A 27,732-nucleotide genomic window follows, 5' to 3' on the forward strand; every position below is an offset into this window, starting at 1 on the left:
TCTGATGTATTTGTGTTGCTTCATATTGTGCTGCTGCCATTTTTAGGGCCCGAGCACGGACCGCCACTGACAGTCAGGACCTATTGAAATTCTAAGGATTATTATTATTATTTTTCAGGCAAATGAATTGGCTTTTTGGGGGCTTTAACATGCTCCAATTCTTACCAAATTTTGCAGAGAATTAGAAAGTGGTGAATTGTATGTATTCTGGAGGAGTTTTCAATGGGCGGGGCTCAACGGTGCCCCCCGAGATCCCTGGATTCACATTGACCAATCTTCACAAAAATCGACACAGGTGTATCATGACCAGACAAACAAAAAAGTCTGGAGGTGCAATTTGAAACACGCAACAGGAAGCCTGCTTTTTGCATTCAGTGGCCATTTTGGCCATATTCCACATTTTTACTTTGAGGTACTTTCACCAGGGCTTACATCAGATCAATTTCAAATTGAGATGAGTGTCATCACAACAAGACGGAGATACAAAATAACTCAAAGATCGCACATCCTGCGCAGAAGCGAACACCACACCTCCTGCGCAGTCCACCACTGAGCAGGATTCATTTAATTACATTTTTTGTTTAAAATCTTTTTTTTTTCAATATTTGTTATTTATTTTTGTTTTTAAATTTACATAGTGTAAGATATTGTGCAATTAATAGGTGACATAGAGGGACACAGTCTTCACACTGTGATGGAGAATATAAGATTTACTTTAGAGTGTGAGTGTTTAAAGCCCCTGGGGTCAGCAGCAATGATTTGTACGCTGCAGAGACGCAATGCTGCACACATTCATTACTTAACAGAAACTTCAGCAGTGGTGTCTCCTTGGTCTGAGCATCAGTGAGAGAAATCCAAAGAAAAGGCCTTAAAGGAGGAAAACAAATAAATTCATAACAGTCATTGAAATTTGTGTTTCAATATTCTTTCTGATGTGGGCACAAGCAGCATTCTGTAACAATGCAGTATTGTACTCACTCATCTTCACGGAGGGAGGATGCCTGAGAAGAACCGATGAAACTGCTCAAATTAGCTGTGCATGTGCATGAATGTGGAGGTACCTGGTGACAGGCACAGCAGAGATGAAGCTGTACACCAGGCAGTGTTTTGACAGGTAAGAGCGGAGATCGCCACAGACTCCGGGGAAAGAAGGAATGGCACCCTCATAACAAAAACACAGTGAGTGATTTGATTGTTCTACCTTGACGTTGCGCTCTGCACTCTGTGACGAGATTTTGACAGCGACAGACACCATGCTGCGGGCCTCCGGACCAATACCCTCTGAGGGTGTTGAGGATCTCTCAGGTGAGGTCTCTGATTGGTAGTTTATATTTACTTCTTGAAACACATTGTCCAGCAGAACAGAATTCAGTTGTGACTTATAAGAGTTAAATTCCAGTTAAATAATTAACTAATAACTTTTAAAGGATAATCTTGACCAGCAGGAGAAAAATATGCCTTTAAACCTTTTTCTTGTGTCCTGAAGAGGCTTCTGAGGGATCATTAATGAAAGCTCAGATGCAACATTCTTGAACCAGTAAATATGTTGAAGAGACCTTACTTTGTACCAATAGGTTTGTTTCCACAGTGGAAAGTTCTATCTGTGTAATACTTTCTAAATGATTGCATGTGTTGGTAATGTGCGTGATGTTTTTTTACTTTGCGAAAGTATTTTGCAAAGTATTTATATTTTTCAATAAAGTGCAATGATTATCCAGTTTTACTGATAGGAACAGAGCATTGCACTTTATTGTGTGAGTTTATATAGTGGTGCAAAGACCAATGTAATCATAAACACTACATGTAGATTCATTTAGAAAGAAGCTCAATAGCACAACCAACAGTCATAAAAGGTGAACAGGAAAGTCTGGATGCAGCGTGTGAAATCTGGCCTCTTTTGAGTCAAACTCTTTCATTATGACATATTTTATTTTTATTTTTATTGAGAGTGTCATGACTGATCCTTTATCCTCAGCTATGGTAATGCTAATGTTGGCCAGAATCAATTACTCGGAAACAATAGTGACATAGCTTAAGCCTTCTCATAAATGTTAATTTTGCTCCTTCATTCACAGCACCACTTCCATCAGGCTGTTGTTTTTGGGCCTTGTGGTAACAGAACAAGGAAATCCTTTATACTGTCTGTTATCCCTCTGAGAGGCAGGTGAACACACTTTCCTGCTAAAGTGAGTCTCCTGCACTCAGCAGAACTAATGTTTAGGCTGCAAAGTCTAGTTGTTTGGTTTCTCACATTGAATCGTTGCACTAGTGCAATTTATAATTATCACAGGATAATACTGTGTAGTAGTGTTGTGTCTACTGTGTACTGATACCACAACTGTCTAATTATTGTCTATTTTACTGTTCTTTCCCTCTTTACGTGTCTTTCACTGTGCACATGCCTTTTCTGCATATATCTTCCCCTGTAGGATAACAAAAAGTGTACAGAAGTCACACAAGTTAATTAACTCAATCAAGGCTACCGATACTCATGTAAGTATTCAAATTACAAATTATGTTTGTTTTATCCTTTTTGTTCTTCACATATTTTTGCTTGACATTGAAACAGTGAGAGTTTAGTGGTGTACTACCTGAAAGACTCAACTGAGGGCGACAAAGACATTTTCTTTTACTGTTGTTTATTACGTCTTCACTGACACGTGACACACCCCGGAAGTTGGTGACGTCGCAGAACAACAAAGATGGCAGGACTAGGAAGCAGCACCTACTGGGAAGGTATGAGAGCGACATTAGACCCATTTTAAACACGACACCCTCCACAACAACACACGGGACACAGTTCATGTTGTAAACAGCCTGTTAGTGAGCGCAGCTGTCGCCATGTTATTCCCATACGCCAATGGTTTAAACACGTACATCGCTACAACGGCCGGCGAAGCTAACGGTGGCTAACTCAACGCCGTTTAAGTTACTGGTTAATCAGTGTGGCCCAGGTTTCCGCCTTGAACCAGCTCGGCACATGTCGAGTTCACGTGACAACTGTTAAAGTCATTAGATGTCAATGAACAGAAACCGCTTACTACTGTTTTGTTAAAGAAGTGAATTGGTTTATCTCCTTGCTTTAATTCAAGTTAGTGAGACTGTTCGTTATGGTGGAAGAAATTAACAGCAAGCGATATGACCAAAAAACAAATCAATATCGAGAATTATCACGATAAACGTCTCTAGGCAGATTTTTGCTCTGAGTAAGAGTTGTGTTTTTAAACTCTTATGTTTGAGCAGAGAAAGACAAACTCTAGCCAGCAACACCTTTTACAAATCTTAGGTAGATCAGATATGTTATATCACCTCACTGTGCGAACACAATGTACAAGTTATGTATCGATATGTATATTAAACCTTTGTTATGTTGCCATTGATGACAATTATGTAGCAATAACTGTTGATATTGTTTTAGTACAGAGTCTTAGAAGAAAAATCACAAATTCTACCCAGTGAAGAACAGCTAGAAAAACAAATAAAACATAACAAATCTGCACACATATAGTGACTAGAAGCAAAAAGAAGCAAAACCAATACCATAAGGAGAATAAAGAAAAAGGAGACAGTATAAAAGAAACCATTTATACAACAGAAATGGAATGAAAAAAGTAGGATTGAGTTAATCTTGTTATGTTGGAGAGCATAATTTATTAAACATGATTTGATAACTTCTGGTCTTTTAGAGCAAGTTAAAGTTTTTAAGTGGTTGTACCCAACATTTTTAATTCTATAGGTGTCTGCGACGGGAATCATTTCGCACATTGTACATATTGTCAGTTGGTTTTATTTACTGTTGAACTATAGTGTGTATTTTGCGTGCATCATCATTAAAACTTTTCCTCAATGATGAAAGTTACTAGCAACTTCAGTGACACAATACATTTACAGCAGAGAAGTACAACATTTTCAACTGAATTGTTGCAGAGATGAAGTTGCATTAAAAAAAAAATTGAGTAAATGCACATGTTAGTTTCCTCCAGTGAGTCTACATTTTTTTTGTTTGTGTGTGTGTTTCAGACCTGCGAAAGCAGGCCCGACAGTTGGAGAATGAACTTGACCAGAAGTTGGTCTCCTTCAGTAAACTGTGCACCAGCTACAGCAGCTCCAGAGACGGACGTCGATCAGACACGTGAGTTAGTCTTCTGTTGTTCACAACAGTTTAAGACAAAGTCTGTTTAGGGTCACAGTCATACAGGGTTTGAGATATTATAATGTAGTAAGGAAATGATTTATATAATATACTTTCACACAAATATTATTACAACATTTAGTTAAGAAATTTAAAGATCATGAAAGGGGAAGGAAAGGGTTTGGAGATAGTGGTTGAAGTTTGCTATCCAAGTTAAGTGTTGTAAAGCGGATGACAATGTTAGTTTCCCACTGTAATGTCAAACTTACTTTGTTTGCTATTCGACTGGTGTTGATAATTGTTTATTTGTTGTGCTAATCTCCATTTAAGTTTAGGAGTGTATCTATTAATAAGTGAAACAACCCTAATCAGTCTTCTTTGTTACTATTTCAACACATAAAAACTGTACAATGTTTTTCAAATTATTTCATGCAAATAGCTTTTCAAATTATTTTCTTTCTTTGATTGACTCATCAAGGTCGGACACCACCCCACTACTGAACAACTCTACCCAGGACAGGATGTTTGACAGCATGTCAGTGGAGATTGAGCAGCTGCTGGCCAAAGTAAGTAAATTCTCGAGGGCCAGTAAAAAGATGGTAGCAAGAGTAGCACTGGATTTATGTCAAGGTTCTTGTCTTTCAACGAGGAGAAAAGCAAACTGCCGACTCTGCTTCTTTATGTGGGCTAACATTGGACCCAGAATGATTTAATATAATTGAGTTCAACCTAAAACTCTGCACTTTTCTGTTTCTCCTGGAGCAGTTTAAAGGCAAAAGAGTAGAATCTAATGCTTCAGTATAATTTCTTAAAGGGACTCTTACCTTTGTTGCATTTGAGAATTACAGCACATTCAAATCATCCCGCCTTCCTCCAATGCCCCACCCCCTCGTTCCCATCCGCTGTGTTTTTTTGAAGAAACTTTATTTACAAGCAGACTTCCAACCTACTGCCTCCGCGCACGCACGTGAGTTTTTGTTTACCAAAGCAATGGATTCGGATTCAGAAGCACCGGTAAGTTATATACATTACCAATACATACCACAAGAAGCAGACGGAAAACCTGCATGTCCATGCAGCAAACAGACAGGTCTGTCGGCCAATAAGGTCCTTCGGTCCGAAGAATTTTATTGGTTGAAGTTTTCACTAAATATTATGAGAGTGAAATAATTGTTTGTTTTTACTACTGGTCGGTCTGTCTTGCATTTTAGAGTGTCATTACCTTATTAATACCAATTTAACCTTATCCAAAAAAAGTGTAAAAATGCAACAAAGGTAAGAGTCCCTTTAAGGTAATGACGCAAATAGAATCGTCTGAATATTTAAAATGAAAGACTTTCCTATGATATATATATATAACATCCTCAATTGAGAAAAATGTTAATACAGCACACGCAGTTTTATTTATGTTTTGCATATGCACCATATTGTTATCTCTTCCATCCTTGTGGCTATCCATTCCTTCTCCGTCTCTCTGTCAGTTAACTGCAGTGAATGACAAGATGGCGGAGTACACCAATGCCCCGGGAACGTCTTCTCTCAATGCCGCACTCATGCACACGCTTCAGAGACACAGAGACATTCTACAGGTTTGGCCTCAGATTCCTTTCAAATTTGACTATAATCCTTCTATTGTCAATACTCGTATATGTTAGAACTTTGCATTTTCTGTAAAACATTGTAAAAAATTCACTGGCGAACACAACTATTTTAACATGGATACTTAACCTTGTTTTGTACTTTTGGTTTTCCCGAGTGTTCTTCTTCTGCACACTCCTCATTTTCATGTTTGTTTAACTCTCAGGATTACACACAAGAATTCCACAAAACTAAAGGAAACTTTTTGGCCATACGAGAGAGAGAGGACCTGCTCGGCTCCGTCAGGAAAGACATTGAGTAAGTCCTCACTCACACCAGCATGTGTAGGTAATATGGAATATGCTGTTAAATGTAGAAAATGTACTGACTAGTAAAACTACAATAAATGGTTGGTCAGTGCCAACCCAAAGTGTGTTATCTTCTCATGCACATGGTCACTTGGGGGGTATATGCATTTGCACATCATTTACTTTTGTTTAAAAACACTTCACAGGCTGTTGTGTTGTGTACAGGGCTGGACTGGGAGAACAAAACGGCCCGGGCATTTTTTGGCTCAGACCGGCCCACATAATTAGCCGAGCACATCTGCCATTAAATTGACGTAACTTATGTCTTCTAAATGTCTTAAAGTAGCTCATATTAAAAGACACAAAACAACCCAAAATGTTTCTCCTCAAGATTTATCTCAACTGACTGAAAAATTACAACAACAATATGCATATAATGTATAATTTTACCAATTTTGAACCCTAGATGCTGAGGTTCAAATAGTAATGGACCAGTGCATCTGAACTTCTAATTAACTATAAACAAGTGCCTCTTGTGTCTGCCCAAGAACGAGAGAGAGAGAGAGAGAGAGAGAGAGAGAGAGAGAGAGAGAGAGAGAGAGAGAGAGAGAGAGAGAGAGAGAGAGAGAGAGAGAGAGAGAGAGAGAGAGAGAGAGAGAGAGAGAGAGAGAGAGAGAGAGAGAGAGAGAGAGAGAGAGAGAGAGAGAGAGAGAGAGAGAGAGAGAGAGAGAGAGAGAGAGAGAGAGAGAGAGAGAGAGAGAGAGAGAGAGAGAGAGAGAGAGAGAGAGAGAGAGAGAGAGAGAGAGAGAGAGAGAGAGAGAGAGAGAGAGAGAGAGAGAGAGAGAGCCGGCCGGCCGGCCGGCCCAATTGGAGGGAATTTAGAGAGGAAGAAAAGAAAAAAAAGAAAACAACAACATAGCGGACCAGACCGGCCCACATTGGGTCAACGGCCCACCGGGATTATGCCCGGTATGCCAGATGGCCAGTCCACCCCTGGTTGTGTACACTCATACATTAGTAATAAAACAAGTTTGTTCACACTGATGAAGTGAGTGATATGTCCTTAAGTCATCCTCACATTTTTTTGAATTAATGAACACGCTGGTAAAACAAGACTGAAAGTGAATGGATATGAATGCAATTTTATGATCCACCTGGAATCATGTGATATTGTAACAATGTTTGACATGGTACCAGTTGGACGTCTGTAGACGGTACTCAGTTGCCACTAGTCTAGATGACTGAGTTACCTTTACATCAATATATTCTCTGACAGTTTACATTTTTTACATTTCACTCAATTTTTTTTTATCATTTTTTGAGTAAATCTGTAGCCGTTTGAGTAAATTCTTGGCTGTTTGACAGCTTCCCTCCTCAGTTAATTTCTGTAGTGACGATGTCAGGAGACACTAAAAAGTTGCTTTTACTCGTCATGATTTTATTTGCTCTGTGGCAGCAGAACATGTTACACCAACCTTCGGTTTAAACTGGACTGACCAAACACAGACAGACTCTCTACAGACAGACTTGAAAACATTAACCAGCCTGGCAACTTTACGGCTACAAATGACCCATAATGCATCACTGTAAAAAACAACAGTCCCACTGCTACTTGAACTTTGCTCAAAAAGAGTATGCATTGTATTATAATTATTTGCTTGTGAAATATAAGACAAGACAACCCTCAATATAAAATCCTCACTCTCCAGAATATAAGAAAGCTGTCCGCATAGTTTTCTGTTTATTCAGTTTAGGTACTGCAGCTTATGACGGTAGGTAAAAAGCTGTTAGTGGCTGTGGAAGAATACAAACTAAAGTATTATTCATAGTGCTGCTGTGTTGTAAACCGTATTCCTTAGAGGGACAGTTGAACCTTGACTTCCACTTGGCACACTCCTGAAAAATGTTGGCTATTAAAACTGGAGAGGAGTTATGGCCTCGCTGGCCTTGTGTTGAGAAAGTGTGTCCTCTCTTCAAATTGGCTCAGTTCTGAGTCAGTGTATTGAAATGAGATGGAAGCTCCCCCAGACCATGACTCTTGTCGTTTTTTTGTAATGGCATATTGATCTATAAGACGCAGTGGAGAGTTAACGGCGAGGACTGCAGGATTCCTATTGATCCCCCTCCATCCATCCTTTATGCAAATGGTATGCGGCTGCCTCGTGCAGGCACACACGTTCCACAGACATCACAGTCACTGTATTAGATAATTATTTCTGATTAGACTCACCTAATGCAACATTTAAATGCAGCTGAGCCCCTCGCGTGTTTGTTTCATGGTAGCTTGTAAGGCTTGTTTTACTGAAATACATTTTCATAGTTTTTTTACTGGTAAAATTCTATATTAATATGTGGTCATTGATTAATATGCACATCGAGGATTTTGGGGATATACATGCTGCTCCTTTGCACACATTGACTAAAGTGCCTCTTTAGAACATTGTCTTTTTATTGTAGCACTACTGGTATTATTGTTGCTTTTGTTGTTGCTGCTGCAGCCATCTTGTCCTATATTATAGAATTGCTACATCCACCAAGGAGATTATTATTCATCCGTCTTCTTCTTTTCATTTGCTTTTCTTTTTTTAAATGGATGGATCACCCTGAAACTTAGTGGAAGGATGTGGTATAAGTCAGGGTAGAACGTAATACATTTTGGTGCAGATACGGATCTGTTTAATTTAAGGAAGCAAGATTTTTTAACATTTCATGGACATCGATGATAAAAAACCCAGACATGCTTATGGGGCTAATATTTATGCCTGTGTGCAGTTTGGTGCAGATCCAAATACAAATCTGGATCTAGTGCATTAACATGTGGGTTCATAGAGGGACTGTTGGGGCTTGGCAGAGTTATGAACTTTACTGATTACCATTCTTGTTATAAATAGTAGTAGTAAGATCCCATTAACACCACGTTTAAGGAATGATCATGTTGTTGTATCCGTATATATTTATTTGTGCCGGCAACTTCAGTGGCTTGATGCATTATGTTTTCAGGTTGTTTGTTTTATTCACTCAAAGATGAACTGATTGTAATTTTGTTGTGTAATTTCCAGGTCACTGTTACCTCACTTTTTTGGCTATAACTGAATAATTCATATGCTGATTATGAGAAAAATCTATGCAAATGTCAAATGGGATAAAATAACGAATCAATTACATTTTATATGGAAATGTTTAAAGGTCTGACTCCCACTTCGTAACCTTTTAAATAAACCCAGAAAAAGAAAGGGAGAATGGACCATATTTCCTACATCTGACTCATATACAGAGGCATGAATCTGTAAGGTGGTGAATATAGTTTGGGAAATACATGTATGAGCAAATTCATTTCTTATACCACATATAATTATAAACTTTAAGTTCCTCTATCTTTTCAACCATCATCTATCATAACACGCAGACCATTATCTTTTGATAATTCGAATTCAGGCTGCACCCAAGCAAATACATTCTAGCTTTGCATCTACTAAGTAACATCCCATGAGGTCAGTGCTACATGGAACAGTTCGCTCAATCCTCTCTTTAAATAACCCTGGTAAGGAGTTTCACTGACCTCTCTAATCGGCTGAGTGCTGCTGATTGTAATGCATACAAATGAGCCAGTGTTGTTAGCCCTGTGCTCAGCCTAATGATGACTAATGTGCCCAGGGGCTGCTAACGAGAGAAGCATCTGAGCTCATATGTGAGAGAATTACAATGGCTGCTGTTACGGCAAAGTGCAATGTGTCGAGTCATGATTTACTTGAGACGGTTTCTCTTGAAAAGCAATATGCACCCAAACCTCCCCTTTTCACCCTCTGCTGCGGGGGCATGAGGAAAGATGAGAATTTGAAAACACATGAAAGCCACGAGACATTTTAGATTGTTATCATAATTCTCTTATTGTTTTTGCTGTTATGCAACTCATTAGAAAGAAATAGGTATCACTAACACATTTTTTTCACATTTCTTGCGATTGAGAAAAGCAATGTGATAAATCTTTTCATTTTACTGTGCACTTTACTCACAATTGTAAGAAGTCATCATGAGATAAATGAAAATTACAAATTTAACTTCCCCAAATCAAGAAGCAGGGATTCAATATTAAAAATGTGAAGTCAGAGACCAGTCAGTTTTTGGCATGAGCAGTGTAGCTTAGGACTTCCATCATAACAGCAGCATAACAATAAAATTCAGTATACATGTGTCCATTAAAATACACTACAGAATAAATTGTGTTTGAAAAGCAAAATGATATAGCCAGTTCAAATATGTGTCGACCTACACCCAGTTTTTAAATCTGCTGTTGATAAAGTAATGTATGTGTCAGCCAGGGTTAGGGTGAACCTTTTCTCCTTTTCGACAGGTAGATGGCAGTAGAGATCTTAGGCATTGAGTAGACATGTTCAGGAAGCTGTTCATTGTAGATGTTTATGTTTATTAAAGTTGTTTACAATGCACACGCAAAACAATCTTTAACAATTAAAACAAATAGTGAACATCGTATAATTTGCTTAAATTTGCAATATGCTACAACATTTTATTTTATTGATATCGTGCAAAGACGGCTCTGTCAACAAAACATTCACGCACACGCATGCATGTATACATTTCTTGTGCCATTAATAACAGTTCTATGGAGCTGAGCTGAGCTCAGACCTATTGCTCCCTCTGCTCATGCTCCCATTTTAAATGTCAGCAACAAAAATGACAGCTAACCTGTGATTTACATTTGTGCCCTTTTAAAAAGCCTTCCTGGAGTGAGGAAGCTGTCACTACAGGCAATTCTAGGCCCACAAAAGCATCAGCCCTGTCGGGGGGGCAGCCATGCAGCCCGGGCTGAAGGCAGCCACGGTGGAGTGTGCTGTGTGTGCACTGAATATAGTATTTCCACTCAGTGGCTATAAATGGTGCACTGGGGATGAAGTAGGCTCATTTGCTCTTGGACCGCTTAGAGTTAGCTGGGTGGGGTAGGATGTTAATGGTATGTGTGTGCAGACTCTTATCTTACACAGGTCCCCCTCCTCCCCTGTTCTCTATCTCGTTCTCTCCCAGCATCAGGGTGGGGCTGTTAAATGACCAGAAACCCAGGAGATAGCTGGGAGTCAGCTGTTCGTGGATGCTGAGAGCTAGAGTTGCATGAAAGAGCTAAAGAGACTGGGTGGCGCAATGTGTTTACTCTGTGAATGGTATAACAAGCCATCCATTAACTTTGACTGCTTTGCTAGCAAATCGCTTGTATTCTTTTATTAACCTGGGGTTGTGTGGTGCTGTCAATTTGTAGATAGAATCAGTGGTCTCTTACAAAGATAATGTAATTAATGGTTTATTAACCACTCTATACTCTCCCTCTCTCACTCTGAACCATCTTACAGATGTGGTGCCCATTTACAAAACGTCACACGGATGCTTGTTTTAATAATAATTATTTTACTCTGAATAATGGGCAATTTAATGGTTTTTCGTTTAATCCATGGTTCTTCTCCTCTGCTCTCCATATCAATTATTTATGGCTGTTTAAATCCTTCAGTTAAAGTAGGTAGTTGGTGAGTTGAAGGGGGTTTAGGAGGCCAGGTGAGAGTGAGTAACCCAGCTTGTTTAGCTCAGTCCAAGCTCAGTATGGCATTTTTAGCAGGGTGGCAACATGCTGAGCTGTGATTTTTTTTTTTTGATGGACATTTTCCTTGCTGAAACTTAGGGCTGGGCTGTCTTGCTATGGCTCTGCTCAACAACAGGATGACTCTGCCCATCCAAGACGTATTTTTGCAGTTTGCTTATATGTTCAACATATGTGGTCAGGCAGGTGACTAGAAAGAACCTCTGCTTTGTATGGCTTTCACTATGTTGGCAGCTCCTGCTGTTTATTCCCCTCTTACCACCTCCTCTTGCTCTCAAGATCACCATGTGAGAAGTTTGAAGGGAAAAAGCCATGATGTGTGACTCTGATGGCACACTGCTTGTGAAAACACCAAAAAGGTTCTCAAAAAGTGTGTTGTATTTTAAAAGTTTGCTGTATTATTAATTGTGTACAATTTTCAGACAAGAAAGTAGAGATGTCCAATAACTGTAAGGGAGTAGGAAGAGCAATATTTTCCGTTACAGTGTAGGGGAATGGAAGTATAAAGTGGCATAAAATGGAATTACTCCAGTTAACTCAAAATTATACTCAAGTACAGCTTTGTAGTAAATGCAAGGCATTCATATATTTACATCTACATAAAGAGTTTTTGTGAACAGACATGTCAGAGTTTTGAATCCCTTTCACAAATTCCTCGACCCTTTTTTGACTGTTTTGATGATATGAAAGGTCAATGGAACCAGACATATTGTAACACTCAAGTTCAAGGCTGTCAACTGTGGCTCTGAAGTCTGGATCTATGCAATGTTTTTTAACTTGATGACTAGGGCTGTCAGTTTAACGCGTTATTAACGGCGTTAACGCAAACCCATTTTAATGCCGTCAATTTTTTTAACTCGAGTCAAAGCAGAGCTGCAGCTGCAGCTTCAGTATCTATGTTCGCCTCCAGTCTGACCTGCTCTCGCTTTTTGTTTTAATATTTCGCCACCTAAAATATATATTTTAAAGCTATTGTAGCGTCCCACAGGACACGGAAGTTCTTCGTGGTTTAGTAACTGGTATTTTCCTCTACACGAACATGTGCACCTCTCGCTGTTACTCCGTCACTCGCAGACATCAACACTTCACTTCCTCATTGATCCCCGATCCCCCCATCCTATCGGTCCAAACAGTCACATGTCCCACCCAGACCCCTTCACTGACCGTCAGACATCAGAGCGCTCCTTCAACAGTGTTTTACTGAGCATACGTCAAAACCAAACATAAACATAAACCCAGTCCGTTACACTATTAGGCTGCAGCTATATGTTTTTATTTATTTAAATATAGGGTACTTCTTATTTCATACATTTTCCACAAATAAGGGGAGGACTCAAATAGCCCTACAAAGTTCTGTGTTTCATTTATTTCAAAGTAGGCCGACACCTGCCTGTGTATTTTGTTTGTTTGTTATTTGTTGCTTGTCTGTTTGAGTAGCTAGCTTAAAGCAAAGAAGTAGTAGGCTTACCTTTTATTGGTAACCTAACTGTTATGGTTCATTGTTTCTGAAATAAGAGGACTGACTGCTATGTTCACAGCAAACTTGAAAAAAAGAAAATATTAAGCCATGGTTTAACTGCACTATAGGCTGACTCCTTGTTTACCTGAAATGTGCACTTTATAATTTTATTTTGTACCGCCCTGTTTGGCAATGTTGTTTTTCAATAATATAAAACATTTGCATAAAGCAAGCCAATCCACCTTTCCATGTTGATAAGAGCATTAAAACGAAAGTAAAATTATGGAAAAATAATAAATGAAGGAACATTCGGAATAGATACAAATTTGCGATTAATTGCGATTAATCGCGATTAAATATTTTAATCGTTTGACAGCTCTATTGATGACATAACAAGGACTTGCCTCCTCGTCATTGCGCAAATGTTGTTACATCACTTTCTTTTAGTCTTTTTTCTAACTTTGACTACAAAGCAGAGAACCTGGTTTAATGAAATGGGTAAAACATAACTACTGAACTTGACAATAAATGCAATGAATTTTGAAAATTACTGAGCCTGTAGTGGAAATGTTTGCCAAAGTAATAGAGCGCATACATAAAAATCTGTTTGTTCAGTAGGAAATCAGATGTTAAAATGAGAGATCACCCCAAGATATTTGTCCTTTCTGTCGGTATCTCGGAAATTTTCCAATTTTATAATAATGTATCTGCTTTCCTTTTCCAGGACCTATAAGAGCGGCTCCGGGGTCAACAACAGAAGAACAGAGCTGTTTCTAAAGGAGCACGAACACCTGAGAAAGTAAGACTCAATATTTCAGCTTTATCATTCACATAAGTAAAACAAAGCTGGTAACTGTAGAAACCATTGCTGTTGCTGATGTTTGGTTTTTAGGCTCTCACACTCCTCAGTACTTCTTGTTTGCTTTTACTTTCAAACAGAAGGGAGATGTTTTCATCATGTTGCATTAATTTATCTAGAGCTTGATGTATAATTCAGCAAAGAGAAAATAGAGTTGATTGTATGTGAGTGGTGTCATGGTGGGTAGTTATAACTGAACCCCTTTGTGCTGTGCTTATCAGAAAGAATCAGGAGGGACAGATTGGGGGTGGTGGAGTCTTAAAAAGCACCTTTTTCTCCTCTGTGACATGACTCTGCTTCTAAAGTGGCAAAAAGTTCTGTTTACTTCTTCGTACTGACACAGTAGGTCAAACCATGATCTGCCAGCAGCCTAATTAGTGTCCTTCTATCATTTGGCTGACTCTCAAGCACTGCAGAACAACATGAGGTGGGGAAGTTTGTGAAAAATGTGTGTGTGTGTACCTGTGTGTGAGAAGCACCCCATGTGGAAAGTATAATTAAATGTCAGCAGGGCACACACTGGCACAACGAAAACACCAGAAACTTGAGATTTTACCATTGAATATGTTCGAGCATCCCATCTTATAATGTGGATATAAAACAAGGTGTTTGATTCTCTCTGTGGGTAAATGTTTGTTTTCTGTTTCAACGTCTCAGAGGAATAATACACATCTCACAGCACTCCTCTCATTTAAAAACAGGGTTTACGTTCTCTGACATGACTCATGTTTGTCCCTCAATTAAGATGCTTTTAGAGTGAATTGTGCACTGTATAGACCTAACTCAACAACACAAACACCTGAACAATACAAAAACACAATTCAGGCTAATAAAATAACTGCATTCCAAGAGCAATATTTAAAATGTTAAAAGCTTATCAGTTCAACCGTGAGTCCAAGGGAACAGTTGTACCAAATAAAATGAGTTTTTGAGATATTGTGCCTCTGACCACTACATGTTACCAGCGGTTTTTTTTTCAAATTTACAATTTACAATCAGAGTAAGATTGTTATGTGGCAGCCCTCTTTCAAACTCAGGGTTGTTGCGACAGGGTAGGCAAAGCCATTTTGGGGGAACCTCTGTAAATGCCATGATTTGCTATGGGCAGGAGACTACCCCCTAATGTGGCCCCATGCCACCATAGCTTTTTACCAAAACCTTTAAAATTTTTTAGAGGCTTGGTTGAAGAAAGTGTGTGTCATATATTTTCAGTCAGTCAATTTGGTTTGGTGTAGGGCCGCCCCAGGTCTCTTTCTCCTGAGGTCCCCAGAGTGTCTTGAAAGGCTCCTGTTCAAACAGAACATGAAGTGAGAACATCGTTGCAGGCAGCTGCATCACCAGCTATTACGCTCTCGTGCCACTCCAGCAGAGTTGATCAGGATATAGATAATGAAATTATTTAATTAAAACGCAAACCATATTAAAGGGCTTCCCCACAACAATGCCAATGACGGAAGGGGATAGATGGGATTGGAGATAAAGATCAAGTTACGCTTGATTGATCCTATTAGAGCCATAAAACAGGAAATAGGGCCTGAGAAGTAAAGGGCATGTGTTAGTGGTCAGAGCAGTGGTTTGAAGTCTCACTTGAGGCAGAGCACGGATACTCGATGAGATGAGAAATCTGGGCTAAAATGATCTTCATCATCTTCAGACTGTGATGGTACTCTTTAAATCAAGAAGATTTAAGGACATGCATTTTGAATGATGAGACATAGTTTAAGTGAACTTACATTATCTGTTTGTGTCTAGAAAGAGTTTTTTTGTTTCTTATTCTATTTAACACTCTGGTCATGTTAAACTTGTCATTTTGTAGCTCAGCATGCAAATTCACTCTGCATTTTTGAAGAAGAGAAGATCTGCATACTTAGTGATCCTGTCAAAGGATTTATTTGCCAGTAACGTTTCTAGCCCGAAGGATCTTCTTCAGGCGTGTGTGGATTTTCAAATATTTTTTTTTCTTCTTGATCCACCACCCACTGAAAGATTTGGTTGTTTTTTTTTTGCGATGGAGAATGTGATGAATGATCAATACACATTTGCATAAGAAGTGTAGAGACTGTGTGTGTGTGTTAGAGTCTATGATATATTGGCATGTGATGGTACCAGCATGTCCAGGCTGATCAGACCGAGAAGACTAATCAATTCCAAACAAACCAACCAAAAAGAGACGACGCTGCCAGTTAATCTACAAATGACTGGGGTGGGTGGCCTGTTTGCCAACTTGCTTTCATTCTCAGGAGAACCTAATCAGACAGATGCCGGGATTGATTTTTCAAATGCCTACTCTCTTGCTGGTACTGATGAACTTTGTGTGGTCAGAGCTCCCTAAATATTAGATTGAAAAGCTGTCTTGTTAGATATGACGATATACAAGAGTTACAATTACAAATCAAGGTCTGAATCGAATCATGGATTTGTAGAATACAATAACTTGACACAGTTTAGCTTTTTGAGCAACTAAGTGTTGTTGATGCTTTTCTCAGTGTGATATCTGTCTCTCTCTACATCCCAGTATCTATTTTTCCATCTCTTTAGGCCATAAAGGTCAGTGTTCATGAATAAACTAGAGGGAGGGAGGGGAAAGTCCATTAAATGTTCATGCTGGACCAGCTCTAATGGCGGTGGCCACCTAGATAAGGACTTCCTGTCAAACAGACACAGTAAAGTGAAGGGAATTTACACTTCACATTGAAATATATTCTCTTGCATTTCATGGTGTGTTGGCTCTTTGTTTTTATTTGTCATCAAGAGCTAATGCCTGGTTTACAACTGAAGTGTGTAATTGTCCTTCAGAGGCAACTCCTCTTCCTCATGGCTCTTCATATTCATGAAGTGGAGTCATTGGACAAGAGTTCTTGGACGAGAGAAAATATGCTTCTGTTCCCATCAAGTTGGATGTTTCCATTGCCCTTGTATGCAATTGGACTCAACAACCACAGTTGCAAGATCTGATTATATCAAAGTCTAAACAAACATACATGCTAAACCAAACTTTGAAAAGACCTGTTCGGTTTTGTGATGATGATACTTTGTGTCCAAATTCCTCAGCGGTGCTTGGACCCTATTTGCTTGTAATTTACGTTACATTTTAGCTGTCATGATATAAAAATTCTCTGCGTTTCTGTGTTTCTGAAAGTATTGTACATCTATTCTCAAGGCACCTAATGGCCACATGTGACCAAATGAAAATAAGCTGTTGCCTTGGAGAAGGTGTCTGTCAGATCCAGTTGATTGTTAAAACAGTCGTTGCCAACCTAAATATTTGAAATGCTGAAATGGCCAAAGTGCTCAAGTGCTGCCTTGAGCTCTCAGAATGACCAAAGCTGAGTTTGGTCTCAGTTTGGAAGTTTTAGCGGTTCAGTTTGAAGTTGATATAATATGAATTACAGAGTGTTGTTGGGAGCATTTTATATCTGAATAATTTCTCTGCTTCACTCCTGCCAATAAAGAAGAAAAATGTAAGCCACTAAGCCAGCTGACAAACAGGTCTGAACTTTAGAGTACTTTGAGTGGCACAATTTCAGTTGAGTGCATAAACCATGTTCAATGATTAGCTTGCATGTGGCAATCTATAATGATCTATTGAACTGCATTTTCCTGAGAGGACATTATCAAGATTGAGATTGAGACCTTATCATCATCTAGTTCCAGTGAAGGAAGGGGCCTTTTTATAAATGACTCCAGTGGGTTTAAAGTGTTTTGCTGTTCATTTATATTCACTGATTGAGCTCTGGTTGCCTGGTGTTTTATCTGCTGAAGGGTTTCCTCTTTCAACAATAATCATCTGTGAGCAGCAGCAAAATGTTCTATATAACCTTAGTGTTTTGTCCCTGTTGTCCAGTCACATGTATGAGAGCCCTAACAGCAGAACTGTCGAAGCCAAACTGGAGAAAGAGCTCCTGTCGATGAGAACACATGCTATTCAATTAAATATGAACCTTCCCTAAACAATATTGTCATGCAGGTTTTGTTCTCCTGTTACTTTTGTGTCTTTTATTACCTGAATGTTGCTGCTATCTGTTGTGTGCTAACTCTGGCTCACAATTGTGATGAGTGTGATCAGGATGAAGGTTTTCAAATATCTGCTTTTCTTCTTTAAAATGGAACATTTTCAAAAACATAGCTTCCCAGTTCACTAGTTATCTCAGATTGTCTATTCACTGCAGTCCATTATTTGCATCTCTAGGGAAGAAGTCTTCCATGAAGGTTGGTGAGAAAAGCAACTTTACTCTAAGGAAAATAATATGAATCTCATCTCCTTTTTACTGACACAGTTTGCTGTCTGTAAGGGTTTTTCTGCTTGCATGACGAAGTTATTAATGTTTCAGTTTACATGGTTTATTGCCTCATAGAGGTCGTTTTTTTTCATAATACCAATTAAATTGTGTAATAATTGAGTCAGCAGGACACAAAGAAGTAATTTGTTTCTTTGAGTGCTACTTGCATAACACCAATGCAGGCATTTTGCCACTAGTCGTAGAATTTCTGACAGCAAACAGAAAATGGCTACATGCATGTGAGCATTAAACAGTTGAAAAAGCAAGGAAGCTTCATATTGGGAAAGGCTATTAGCTTGGAGCTTATTAGCAATTTAATGACTGCAGCAAAAACACCACTGACCAGGGGAAATGGCAGGAACCCGATCGTGCACATATACATGAAAGTGACAGTGCTTCTGCTGCGGCTTGATGATTGATGGAACAAAACATAAATCCTTTCCCCCCCATCCCCATCCCGCTTGTAAAACCTCCATGAATCAAGGCTCACCTCAGCTCACACCCACTCTTCTTTTCACCCCTCAGCTCATGGTTTATAAGGTGAACAATGTTGGCAGACAGACAGTTAAGGTTTTGTTTTCTGTTTCAGTCATATGTCAGTCCACCACTGTATTATTTTATTCTTTGAACATTTAAGACAGTTGTCTGGTTGTCGCTTTTTTTTCTAATAAAGAGATAAGGCGCTGTTAGGGTACTGTTAGTTACTATGGGCCTTATATTTAAATAAACATAAATTGTAGATTTTAAGGATTTTTGATATTACAGTCATTTGTTTTTTATATATAGATATATTTATTTGCCTGTTTTTTTTACATCACAATTACCCATTTATATTGTTCTTCGCTGCACCCCCTTTCTCCCACAATCCATTTGTAACAAACCTGCCTGCCAGCCCTCATTGTGAATTTTCTGACAGTTGTCATTTCACCAAATTATTTTAATTCCTGTAAACCGTTCAATGCTTTTACATACAGCCGCCAAATCCCAGTTTGATGCGGATTAGTTAGTGGTCCAAGAACAGTGTGTTGGTCAGGGTCCCTCGCAGTGTCCACAGTCTCAGTCTCGCCGCACTTCCATATAATATAAGTTGTGTTCTATTTCTAAAATGTCTCCCATCTTTCTCATAATCCTTTGATAACTATGTTAAATGCTGACTAAAATGAACATTTAACAAATACATACATGGCAGTCACAAAAGTGAAATTCATATAAAAGGGAATGATGAGTTTTGAGATGAGGTCAGATGAAATTTGGACAAATAAACAAAGCCATTAAAGGTCAGTCCTGTTTGGTCCGTCATCCGTGAGAAAGACCTGCACATTACCTGTAATTTAGGGACACTCAAAGTGATTACATCACAACAACGTCAAAAATGTAATGTCCTCTGTGAGATCAGATGGTCATGATATTCCGTCTGAATAATCTAGAAATGATAACCCACTCAAATTTGGTGAGAACCCCTTAATGGTGTTGGATGGTTTTGTAGTGTTGCCCTGAATCAAATCTTACAGTGCTCCTTCAATTTACCTTCTGAGATTATTAGATCTTCCTTGAATTATTTGTTTTTGATTAACTAAATCTTAATCTCATAAACAATATCAAAAACACAAAAAGAGGGAATTTCATATAGTGTATACCTCCGCCAAGTTTATTACCGTGTCATGTAAATTAATTAATTAATTAAATTATCTAGACTGTGGCATCCCATCATATTCGAATATGACACGCCACATTTTAAAAATGAACCAATTTCTTTACGCTTCCCATGATAAAACAAGAGCGATTTTACTAGGTGTTTTTTTCCATTTGCTAATCACTGTGTGCTTGTTCAAACCATCCACTACATGTTTCAGCTGCAGTTGTGTGTGTACTTGCAAGTGGCATGCAATGCAGTTTTCTCTCATGAGAGAACTTGTCTTACACTCTTTAGTCTGAGTAACTCAGTATATGTTGCACAAGAGAGCTACCTCTGTGTCACATTCACTCTCCTCCTTGTTGTTTTGTGTGGCCTTCATGCATACATCTGTTGCATGTGGAAACCATATATCACTATCCAACTGAAAAAAAATATTGCTGTATGTCAAAAAAAGGAAACAATTGCTAGAGCACCATATGAAACGAAAGATGTTTTTCTATCATAGGGTACAGCCTTACTCTGAGGGCTGCCAAGCATCTGTCAGATTAATATAAACTGCTTGCTCAGCTCACATCCTTGCCAACAATGCATGTGCATGTGCAGGGCTTCATTTTATGTTTTCCAATCGCTTAAAAAGAAAATGGCTGCAGGGCAGAGAGGAGTCAAACCATTAGTCGTGAAGAGACACTCATCCATCTTTATTTACATGTTTAACAAGTTATCTAATAAATGAAGCAAGTGAGAGGCATTGAGAATACCCCCTCTCCCTTTTGTTGGCTTCATAAGAACGCAATGAGCTGAACAGAAACCACATATTGGGCATGACGATGAGAATGTGGAACTATGAAATACAATCCCTGCAATTTTGTTTGTTTGGTGTGCTTTTTCTCTCTGGAACATTATCCAAATTGATTCCAATTAGCGAATAAACTGCTGAGAGCATTGTTGTTAAGAGCAACTTGAGACGTGTGTGTGTGTGTTTCTTCCTGTATTCACTGTTGGTCGGAAGCAAACATCTGTCACTCCCTATTCAATCGTTATGCAAAAGATTAAGCTCCAGAATCTTAGTTTAGTCTAGACTGACCCATGAGGAGAAGAAAAACTAAACAATTACTCACAGTGTTTCATGCAGAAGCTTCACAAAAACCACAAATTAATTTGACAAGTAGCACATTCACACAAAGACGAAACCACACTGATGTAATGCTACTGGTTGATACGATTGAGATGCAGAACCAACATTTTCTTTTTTTGTCTGTATCAGGTTCCCTCACGTGATAAGACCACTGTCCTCAGGTTGTTTCTCTTCATGTTTTTTTACCACACTGCCTCAGATCAGTAGCTAACCAGCCTCCTCTCTCTCCTCCCCTCCTCCTCTCTTTACCTATAGCTCCGACCGACTGATGGATGACACAATAAGGTAAGACCCGCTATGTCCTGCACATATTTGCATTGGACAGCCCTTCCTCATTGTCTATTCTACCTTCTGAACTCGTCTCAAAACACTCAGTGTACAACCTCATATGGAGCTAACATGGCCTAGATACCTGGATTGTAGGAGTTGACACCTGTAGAAAAATTACCCATTTTATTACAGTCTTCGATAGCCATTACAAATGAATAGGAAGTGCAGGAATTTTATAAATAAAAAATACAATGACTGTTTTCCCAATTTGTTTCCTGGATAATTCAATCTTAACATTGTGTGATGTGTTGTTCCAGTTTCAGAGAAATTATCTCTTTGCTATGAAAAACTCCCGTAATCTAACTGTGTCCATGAGGCTCAGCCGCCGCTGTTACAGAAATGGCAAAAATGTCAGCTATAGCACTGCTAATCAAACAAACTGAAAAATAATTTTCCGTTCCAGTCAGGACAGTATATCTAACCACGGTCACTGAATTATTTTAGAATGACTCCAGAATCTGAAATATTATCCAACCTTTATAAACATCCTATTATCATTAAACAGGATATGTCTCTTACTGTCGTCCTCCTCAGGAGTTTTAATTGAGTTTTTATGTGTCTTGTTTTGGACCTTGGAATTTTATCACTTAACTTTCAATGCCCTAGCTCATTCTTTTAACTGATGATTAAACTACCAGAGTTTCATTCTCATCTAAAGCTTGGAGCTGAGCCAACCGCTGGTCGTTTAATTTAATCTGTGTATAAAATGAACAGGACTCGCTAAACCCTGGATGACAGAGTACTTCCTTTCACCTTATTGATGTTGCTTTGAAGTTTAACGTCCTTTGTTAGAGTTTGTTTCATCCCTGTGTCCTCCCAGCCATTCCCTTTTCAATTTTTAGCCCCTGTAAAAACAATGGTAACCTGGGGACTGTCTTGAGCAGCTATCTGATTGGTTGATTTTATCATTAAAATGGAGTTAATTTTTTTCTCCCCCTTGGTTCCCTTTTCTTTGTTTGCTTAAACTGCTCATTATTCTACAGCCTTCTTTATTTTCTGCAATGTTTTTCTTCATCTTTATGAAACTTTATGCATGAGCTCAAGGGAACGTGGTGTAGTATACTAAAGTGGATTAGCAAAGATATGGTGCAGAGATATGGTATATTCTGATATTGAATTATTTTAAATTAGACACGATTGTTCTTGTTCAAGAGTTTATTGATAATTCAGAGAGACGTTAAAGGAAGTGTTTAACTTGTTTATTTATTTGTTATAGCTGTGCTATGTCAATGTGACTAGATACTCTTCATGGTGTGTGATTCCCAGATTATAATTCACAGTAGACAAAAAAGATGCCCATTTCTTTTGTAATTTATTTCATAGGTAGATGATAAATGGAATGATCATGAAAGTCCAAATAATGTTCCATTCATATTAACATGAAAAGCACTGAGCCACTCATCTGATCGCCTTTTCATCTGAGGACCACTGGGACAACTCAGACCCTAATCCTCACTTTTCTGTGGTATATACATTTTTTAATTTATCTGTAAAAAGTCTAAAAAGGCCTTAAATGTTTTAAGTACATACAAATACATATGTTACATACGTATGGTTTAAAATAAGTTATTTTTAAGAATATTTTGGAGGCATGCATAGATTATAATGTCTCTGTGTCTTGTGGTTCTATCACAACAATAGAGATATTAGCTTGTTGTAATAAAGCAACAAAACAAGTTCCAACACTGAAATGATAGCTACACTTGGCTAGAACTACAGCCTGTAGTCGGATAACATGGTGTTTTCGCGGGTTAGGTTACTTCACATTATATTAAATAATTCTGGGCCTGCGATAGTCCTTCATATTTTGTTGTACTTGAAAAAGGTACTAATTTCACACATTAGGGTCATATATGGGTCTTGAAAGTTGTATATTTAAATTCTTGAAACCTGTAGAAACCCTGTAATCTGTGATATTAGATTTAAATATAAATTAATAACCGACTTCACTCAACAGGCTCTTTGACAACTTGAGCCTTGTTCTCCAGTTTATTTTTAAGCAGCGATCAGTGACTTATCACATGTAACTTTTGTGTGAAGTGAATCTCTATTCTCCAGCTCTGATTCTCATGAGCTGGTTAACACTGAGATAAAGGCTTGTCCAGGTTGCTGGAGTCAGCAGAGTCATTCTTCCTGACTGAGGAGAACATGATCCCCAAAAGACTGATCCAGGCCAAGACTGCGGACTGTCCCCTCAGCAGCCTCCACCTGCAGGAGATGCCATTACCTCACCTGCTCATCCCACCCTCCACACACTCAAACTTACACACTGCAGATTCTGACATCTACCGAGTGCGCACATACACACACACACACACAACACTAATGACGCAGAAAACCAGCATGTGACCGATTTGAGGAACCGTCCCCTATTGATTGGTTTTAATTCTGACTTTTTTTCCTAAAACAGTCTTTGACAGAAAATACACACATCGTCACAGGTCTTTTTTGGGGACTTTTCATAGACTGGTATTTATTTCCTGAAAATGTACCTTAAACATAGCCACCACTAACCTATAACCCAAATCTAACCAGTGACCCAAAAATCAGGGACTTGGCTTTTGCCCCCAATTGGAAAAACATTCCCTAGTTGACATATATTCCTTAAGGTAGCCCATTAAACACACACTTGGTCTGCTGCTCATCAACTTCATCATCCAGAAGAGTGAACACTCCAAGGTGATGTAATGTGCTTGTTTTGATCAGCCTCCTGTGTGGCTCTGTCACTGAGGGATGGGAGGAGTTTGTCCCATGTCGTTGTCACCCTGCTGTTCAGGCGTTACAAAATCCTGTGTGCAGCGAAGAAAACAACTGTTTTATCAAGTGTTTGTTGAGCATCACTATTTTGTAGATGTATAGGAAACTATCCAGTGACCTTACCAAAGATGCAGGTTCATGTGTTAATTAACATGTCTTTCCAATGCTTGCTTGAAATAGAACATAAACATCTGTCACAGTTGCTGGCATGTGGCACGATAGGTGATCAGAAGTAGTTCTAATCTCAGTATGCATCTTGGCAACAGTTATTTCAAGAAATATATCTGAAGAAACTGTATCAAGCTGTTGTTTATATTAAGTGTTAACGTAAAATTATTGTTATCACCTAGTATATCGTAAAAATACAATGAATGCCTGAACCTCAAGATGTTCTAGATACATATATGTAGATCAGCTAGATGTGGAATGGTTATTGGATTGAATTTCCCTCAAGTCAAATACTCTGGTAGTGACACGCTCAAAAGTGGGCTCGATAACTCCTATTGATAATTTATTGTAACAGATACCACAGAGCCTTAAACTTTTCCTGCCAACTGCCCAACTGAGATTTCCTGCTCTGAAAGTTGCTGAGGCCCCAGTTAGAGATGAAGGTCCAATCACAGCATTTCTATACCTGTTTAATCGTTTCACACACACATGCGTTGGAGACCCCCACATACAGCTGCAGGAGAACATGAGGATTCCCCGACTTATAGCATGTAGTCTTTCAGTATCGATCTGAATCAGTACAGGAGGATTTTACGGTCACAAATTACTTAATTCACATCATAAAAAGTAAAGTTTGTAACTTTGTAAGTGTTAATACGACAGCACAGATTTTAGCCATTCACCTGTTCACACACACACATTCATATCCTTGTGCAGCACTTTCTCTATCACACATTAAACTCTGTGGGCTCAGTATCTTGCCCGAGGACACTCCAGCACATGGTTTAGGGATGACTGGAATCAAACTACTGATTTTCGGTTTAGTGGACAACCAGGTCTACCTCCTGAGCCACAACTCTCCTACAGGCCAAGGTGTTAAATTATGACACATTTTCATCTCACAAGTGATTAGGTTTCATTCTTGTTATACCGGTGCCAAACAATGACATTTTCTGGGCCTCATTCGTTTTTTTCATCATGTGACAGGAATTTATCTTCAAATGAATTTACCATTTATGGATAAATCCAACATCCATTCAGGTGTCGACACCTTTCAAAGATGATAAAGAGAAAAGGGAAACAAGTGTTCTAGCAAAGGGTCTGAAATTGGTTCTAAAGTCAATGTGATTTTTCAGTTTGCCTAAAGATCTGTATTTCTGTTTTCTCTGTATGGGGTATTTCATTTAAATTGATGAGGGGAAATGATGTTCTTTTTTTTTAGGATTAGGCTGCAACATATCAAAATGAACATGGTCCAAAAGCACTGTATATTTGAAGTGATTCTGTCTCATCAGTGACAGTTTGACATTTCAAACATCACCACCTCTGACCCTTTGAACTGATGCTCATTTCTCCAGAAACATCCACTGGTATAATTGAATTTCCATTAAGTGGTTGGCTCATTTGCAGCCAAAGGTAATTCACAGTTATATTGACAGCAACCGCATGTGGGATTGTCACCTCAACTCGTCTCCCTCTGCCTTTTTAGTATTGCCATGGCGACCAAGGAGAACATGACCTCCCAGAGGGGATTGCTGAAATCCATACAGAGCAGGGTCAACACATTGGCCAGTATCCTTTATGATGCTTCGAGTGTGTGCATGTTCCGGGGAACCAACCGGAAGATAGCACTGCAACAGATCAAGATCTATATGAAACCATAGACTGTTTATAAAGATGTCTTCACTTTCTCCTATTACCCAGAAATGAAAAAAACAAACAATCAGTGGTCCCATCTTGTGCTGATGACATCATTTGGAACCAGAATCGGGATCGAAGGATGGAATGTGGTATCAAGGTCTCGCCTATACACAAACTTGACCAGTTGCATGTCGTCCTCATCTGACAATCATGACTTTTCACTCGGTTTTTATAGCATCAAATAACTAATTCAAACCAAACCGACAGGAAAAATGTGCATTCGAACAAACCTCAAATTACAAACAGAAATTATATTCAGGTCAGATTTGGTCACATTAGCTTGGTTAACTACCAATTTTCTTTTAATGCATGTGCGTGGAATGAACTTTTGTTTGGTTCATTTCGCTTTGGCACTCATGACAAGATCTACCTAAAATGACAGAAACCATCTCTTAATAAAAATGTATTTGATATGTGTTCTAACTTTTTAAATTGGCCCATCTTACATCCACTGAAAAGAAGGAGGTGAATTTATGGCCTATCATGCAGTCAGCCACCAGGGGACGATTGAGACGCATTGGCTTCGTTTTTGGGGAGCTGTCATGTCTTCCATCTTTATAAACAGTTTATAATGAAAAGCATTCTTTCTTCTAAGATGTCGTGCTACTCTTGTTTAACAAATCACTGTCCACTTTGTAAAAGTGTCTTCGTTCTGTGGATTCTGATTCTAAATTTATAAATTCAGGTATATACAGTTTCAAGATCTTCCTTAACTTTTGATTCCCAGACCGTTTCCCCACCATTAACAACCTCATCCAGCGAGTCAACCTGCGGAAGAGACGGGACTCTCTCATCCTCGGCTCAGTGATCGGCATCTGCACCATTCTCCTTCTCCTCTACGCTTTTCACTGAAAGCCGGGGCCCAGTGAAAACTTTGAGGAAGCAGGACTGATAAGCTCTTTTATAGCGTGGGACCCCCAGGAGACTGAGCTCGGTGACAGGAGGAGCCCTAAAGGCCCCTGAGCAGAAAGACACTCTCTAGGTCCAGTTTCGGGACAGACTTGACCAGCATGAACTACTGAACTTGTATTTAGCAGTGGGACAGATGTGGGGGCTGGTGGTTGGGATGCTCTTCTGCCAACAAGGGAACAGATACCAAAAGTACAGATTAGACTAGAGAATCTTATTTTATTGATAAGTCACTTGGAAAGAGAGTCTGTGGCGTTGAAAGCTTGAAGACACTGCGTGTGATGCATAATTCTTTTTCGAATGTGGAAGGATTTTTAGTCTATCAGTACTTTTTAATTGATGGAGAGGGATTGATAGTTCATTGTGGGCTGTAAAATGTGAATTAATAAATTATTCATATCATTATGTGCAAAACTGTGTGACACTAATACATACAAATCATAAAAATGTTTTAATATATAATGTGAAAAATGAATTGAGCCTCTCATTTCTGAGTCAGATAAACTGAGGATGCACAGCATGTCTCTTACATATTTACATCTACTACATTTTATATATGAAAGACATTCTGAAGCCATATTCTGTTTATTTATTATAGAAAACAGGGTTAAACTCTAGATTCAAATCAGACTTTGTTGGTGTGGTGTAGAAATGTGAAATCCAGGCAGCTGTGTGAGCACCATCAATGTGTTTTTGTCTCAGCCTCAGCTTGCGACTCGGCCGGAATGCAAACAAAACCGTGTTTACACTTTAAACGACTGACGAGGATAAATTTGGTCTCTTGTCCTCATTCTCTCTATTTGATGCTTTGCTCACAAAGGAAACAACTTAATTAATCTGACATTCTTAAAGGAATGAAAACAATTCTTGTTCTGTTT

The 27,732-nt window shown here is 38.8% G+C and overlaps 1 protein-coding gene across 1 annotated transcript; it reads left to right on the forward strand.

Annotated features, from left to right (window-relative positions):
• The first annotated feature begins 2,691 nt into the window (after positions 1–2,691).
• Positions 2,692–27,329, forward strand: gosr1 (golgi SNAP receptor complex member 1). Its single transcript, XM_061073499.1, has 9 exons — positions 2,692–2,736; positions 4,021–4,132; positions 4,611–4,698; positions 5,614–5,721; positions 5,937–6,028; positions 13,804–13,878; positions 21,245–21,274; positions 25,734–25,816; positions 26,673–27,329. The coding sequence occupies exons 1-9, from the start codon at positions 2,703–2,705 to the stop codon at positions 26,795–26,797; spliced, it is 747 nt and encodes a 248-aa protein (XP_060929482.1). The 5' UTR covers positions 2,692–2,702; the 3' UTR covers positions 26,798–27,329.
• The last annotated feature ends 403 nt before the right edge of the window (positions 27,330–27,732 follow it).

Source organism: Limanda limanda, chromosome 6, assembly GCF_963576545.1.
Source record: "Limanda limanda chromosome 6, fLimLim1.1, whole genome shotgun sequence".
In the NCBI taxonomy this organism is placed as follows: Eukaryota; Metazoa; Chordata; class Actinopteri; order Pleuronectiformes; family Pleuronectidae; genus Limanda; species Limanda limanda.

Coding starts and splice junctions, on each gene's coding strand:
- gosr1 (XM_061073499.1), top strand. CDS start 2,703: ATGGCAGGACTAGGAAGCAGCACCTACTGGGAAG. Junction 4,699..5,613: donor TTGAGCAGCTGCTGGCCAAA/GTAAGTAAATTC, acceptor TCTCTCTGTCAG/TTAACTGCAGTGAATGACAA. Junction 6,029..13,803: donor TCCGTCAGGAAAGACATTGA/GTAAGTCCTCAC, acceptor TTCCTTTTCCAG/GACCTATAAGAGCGGCTCCG.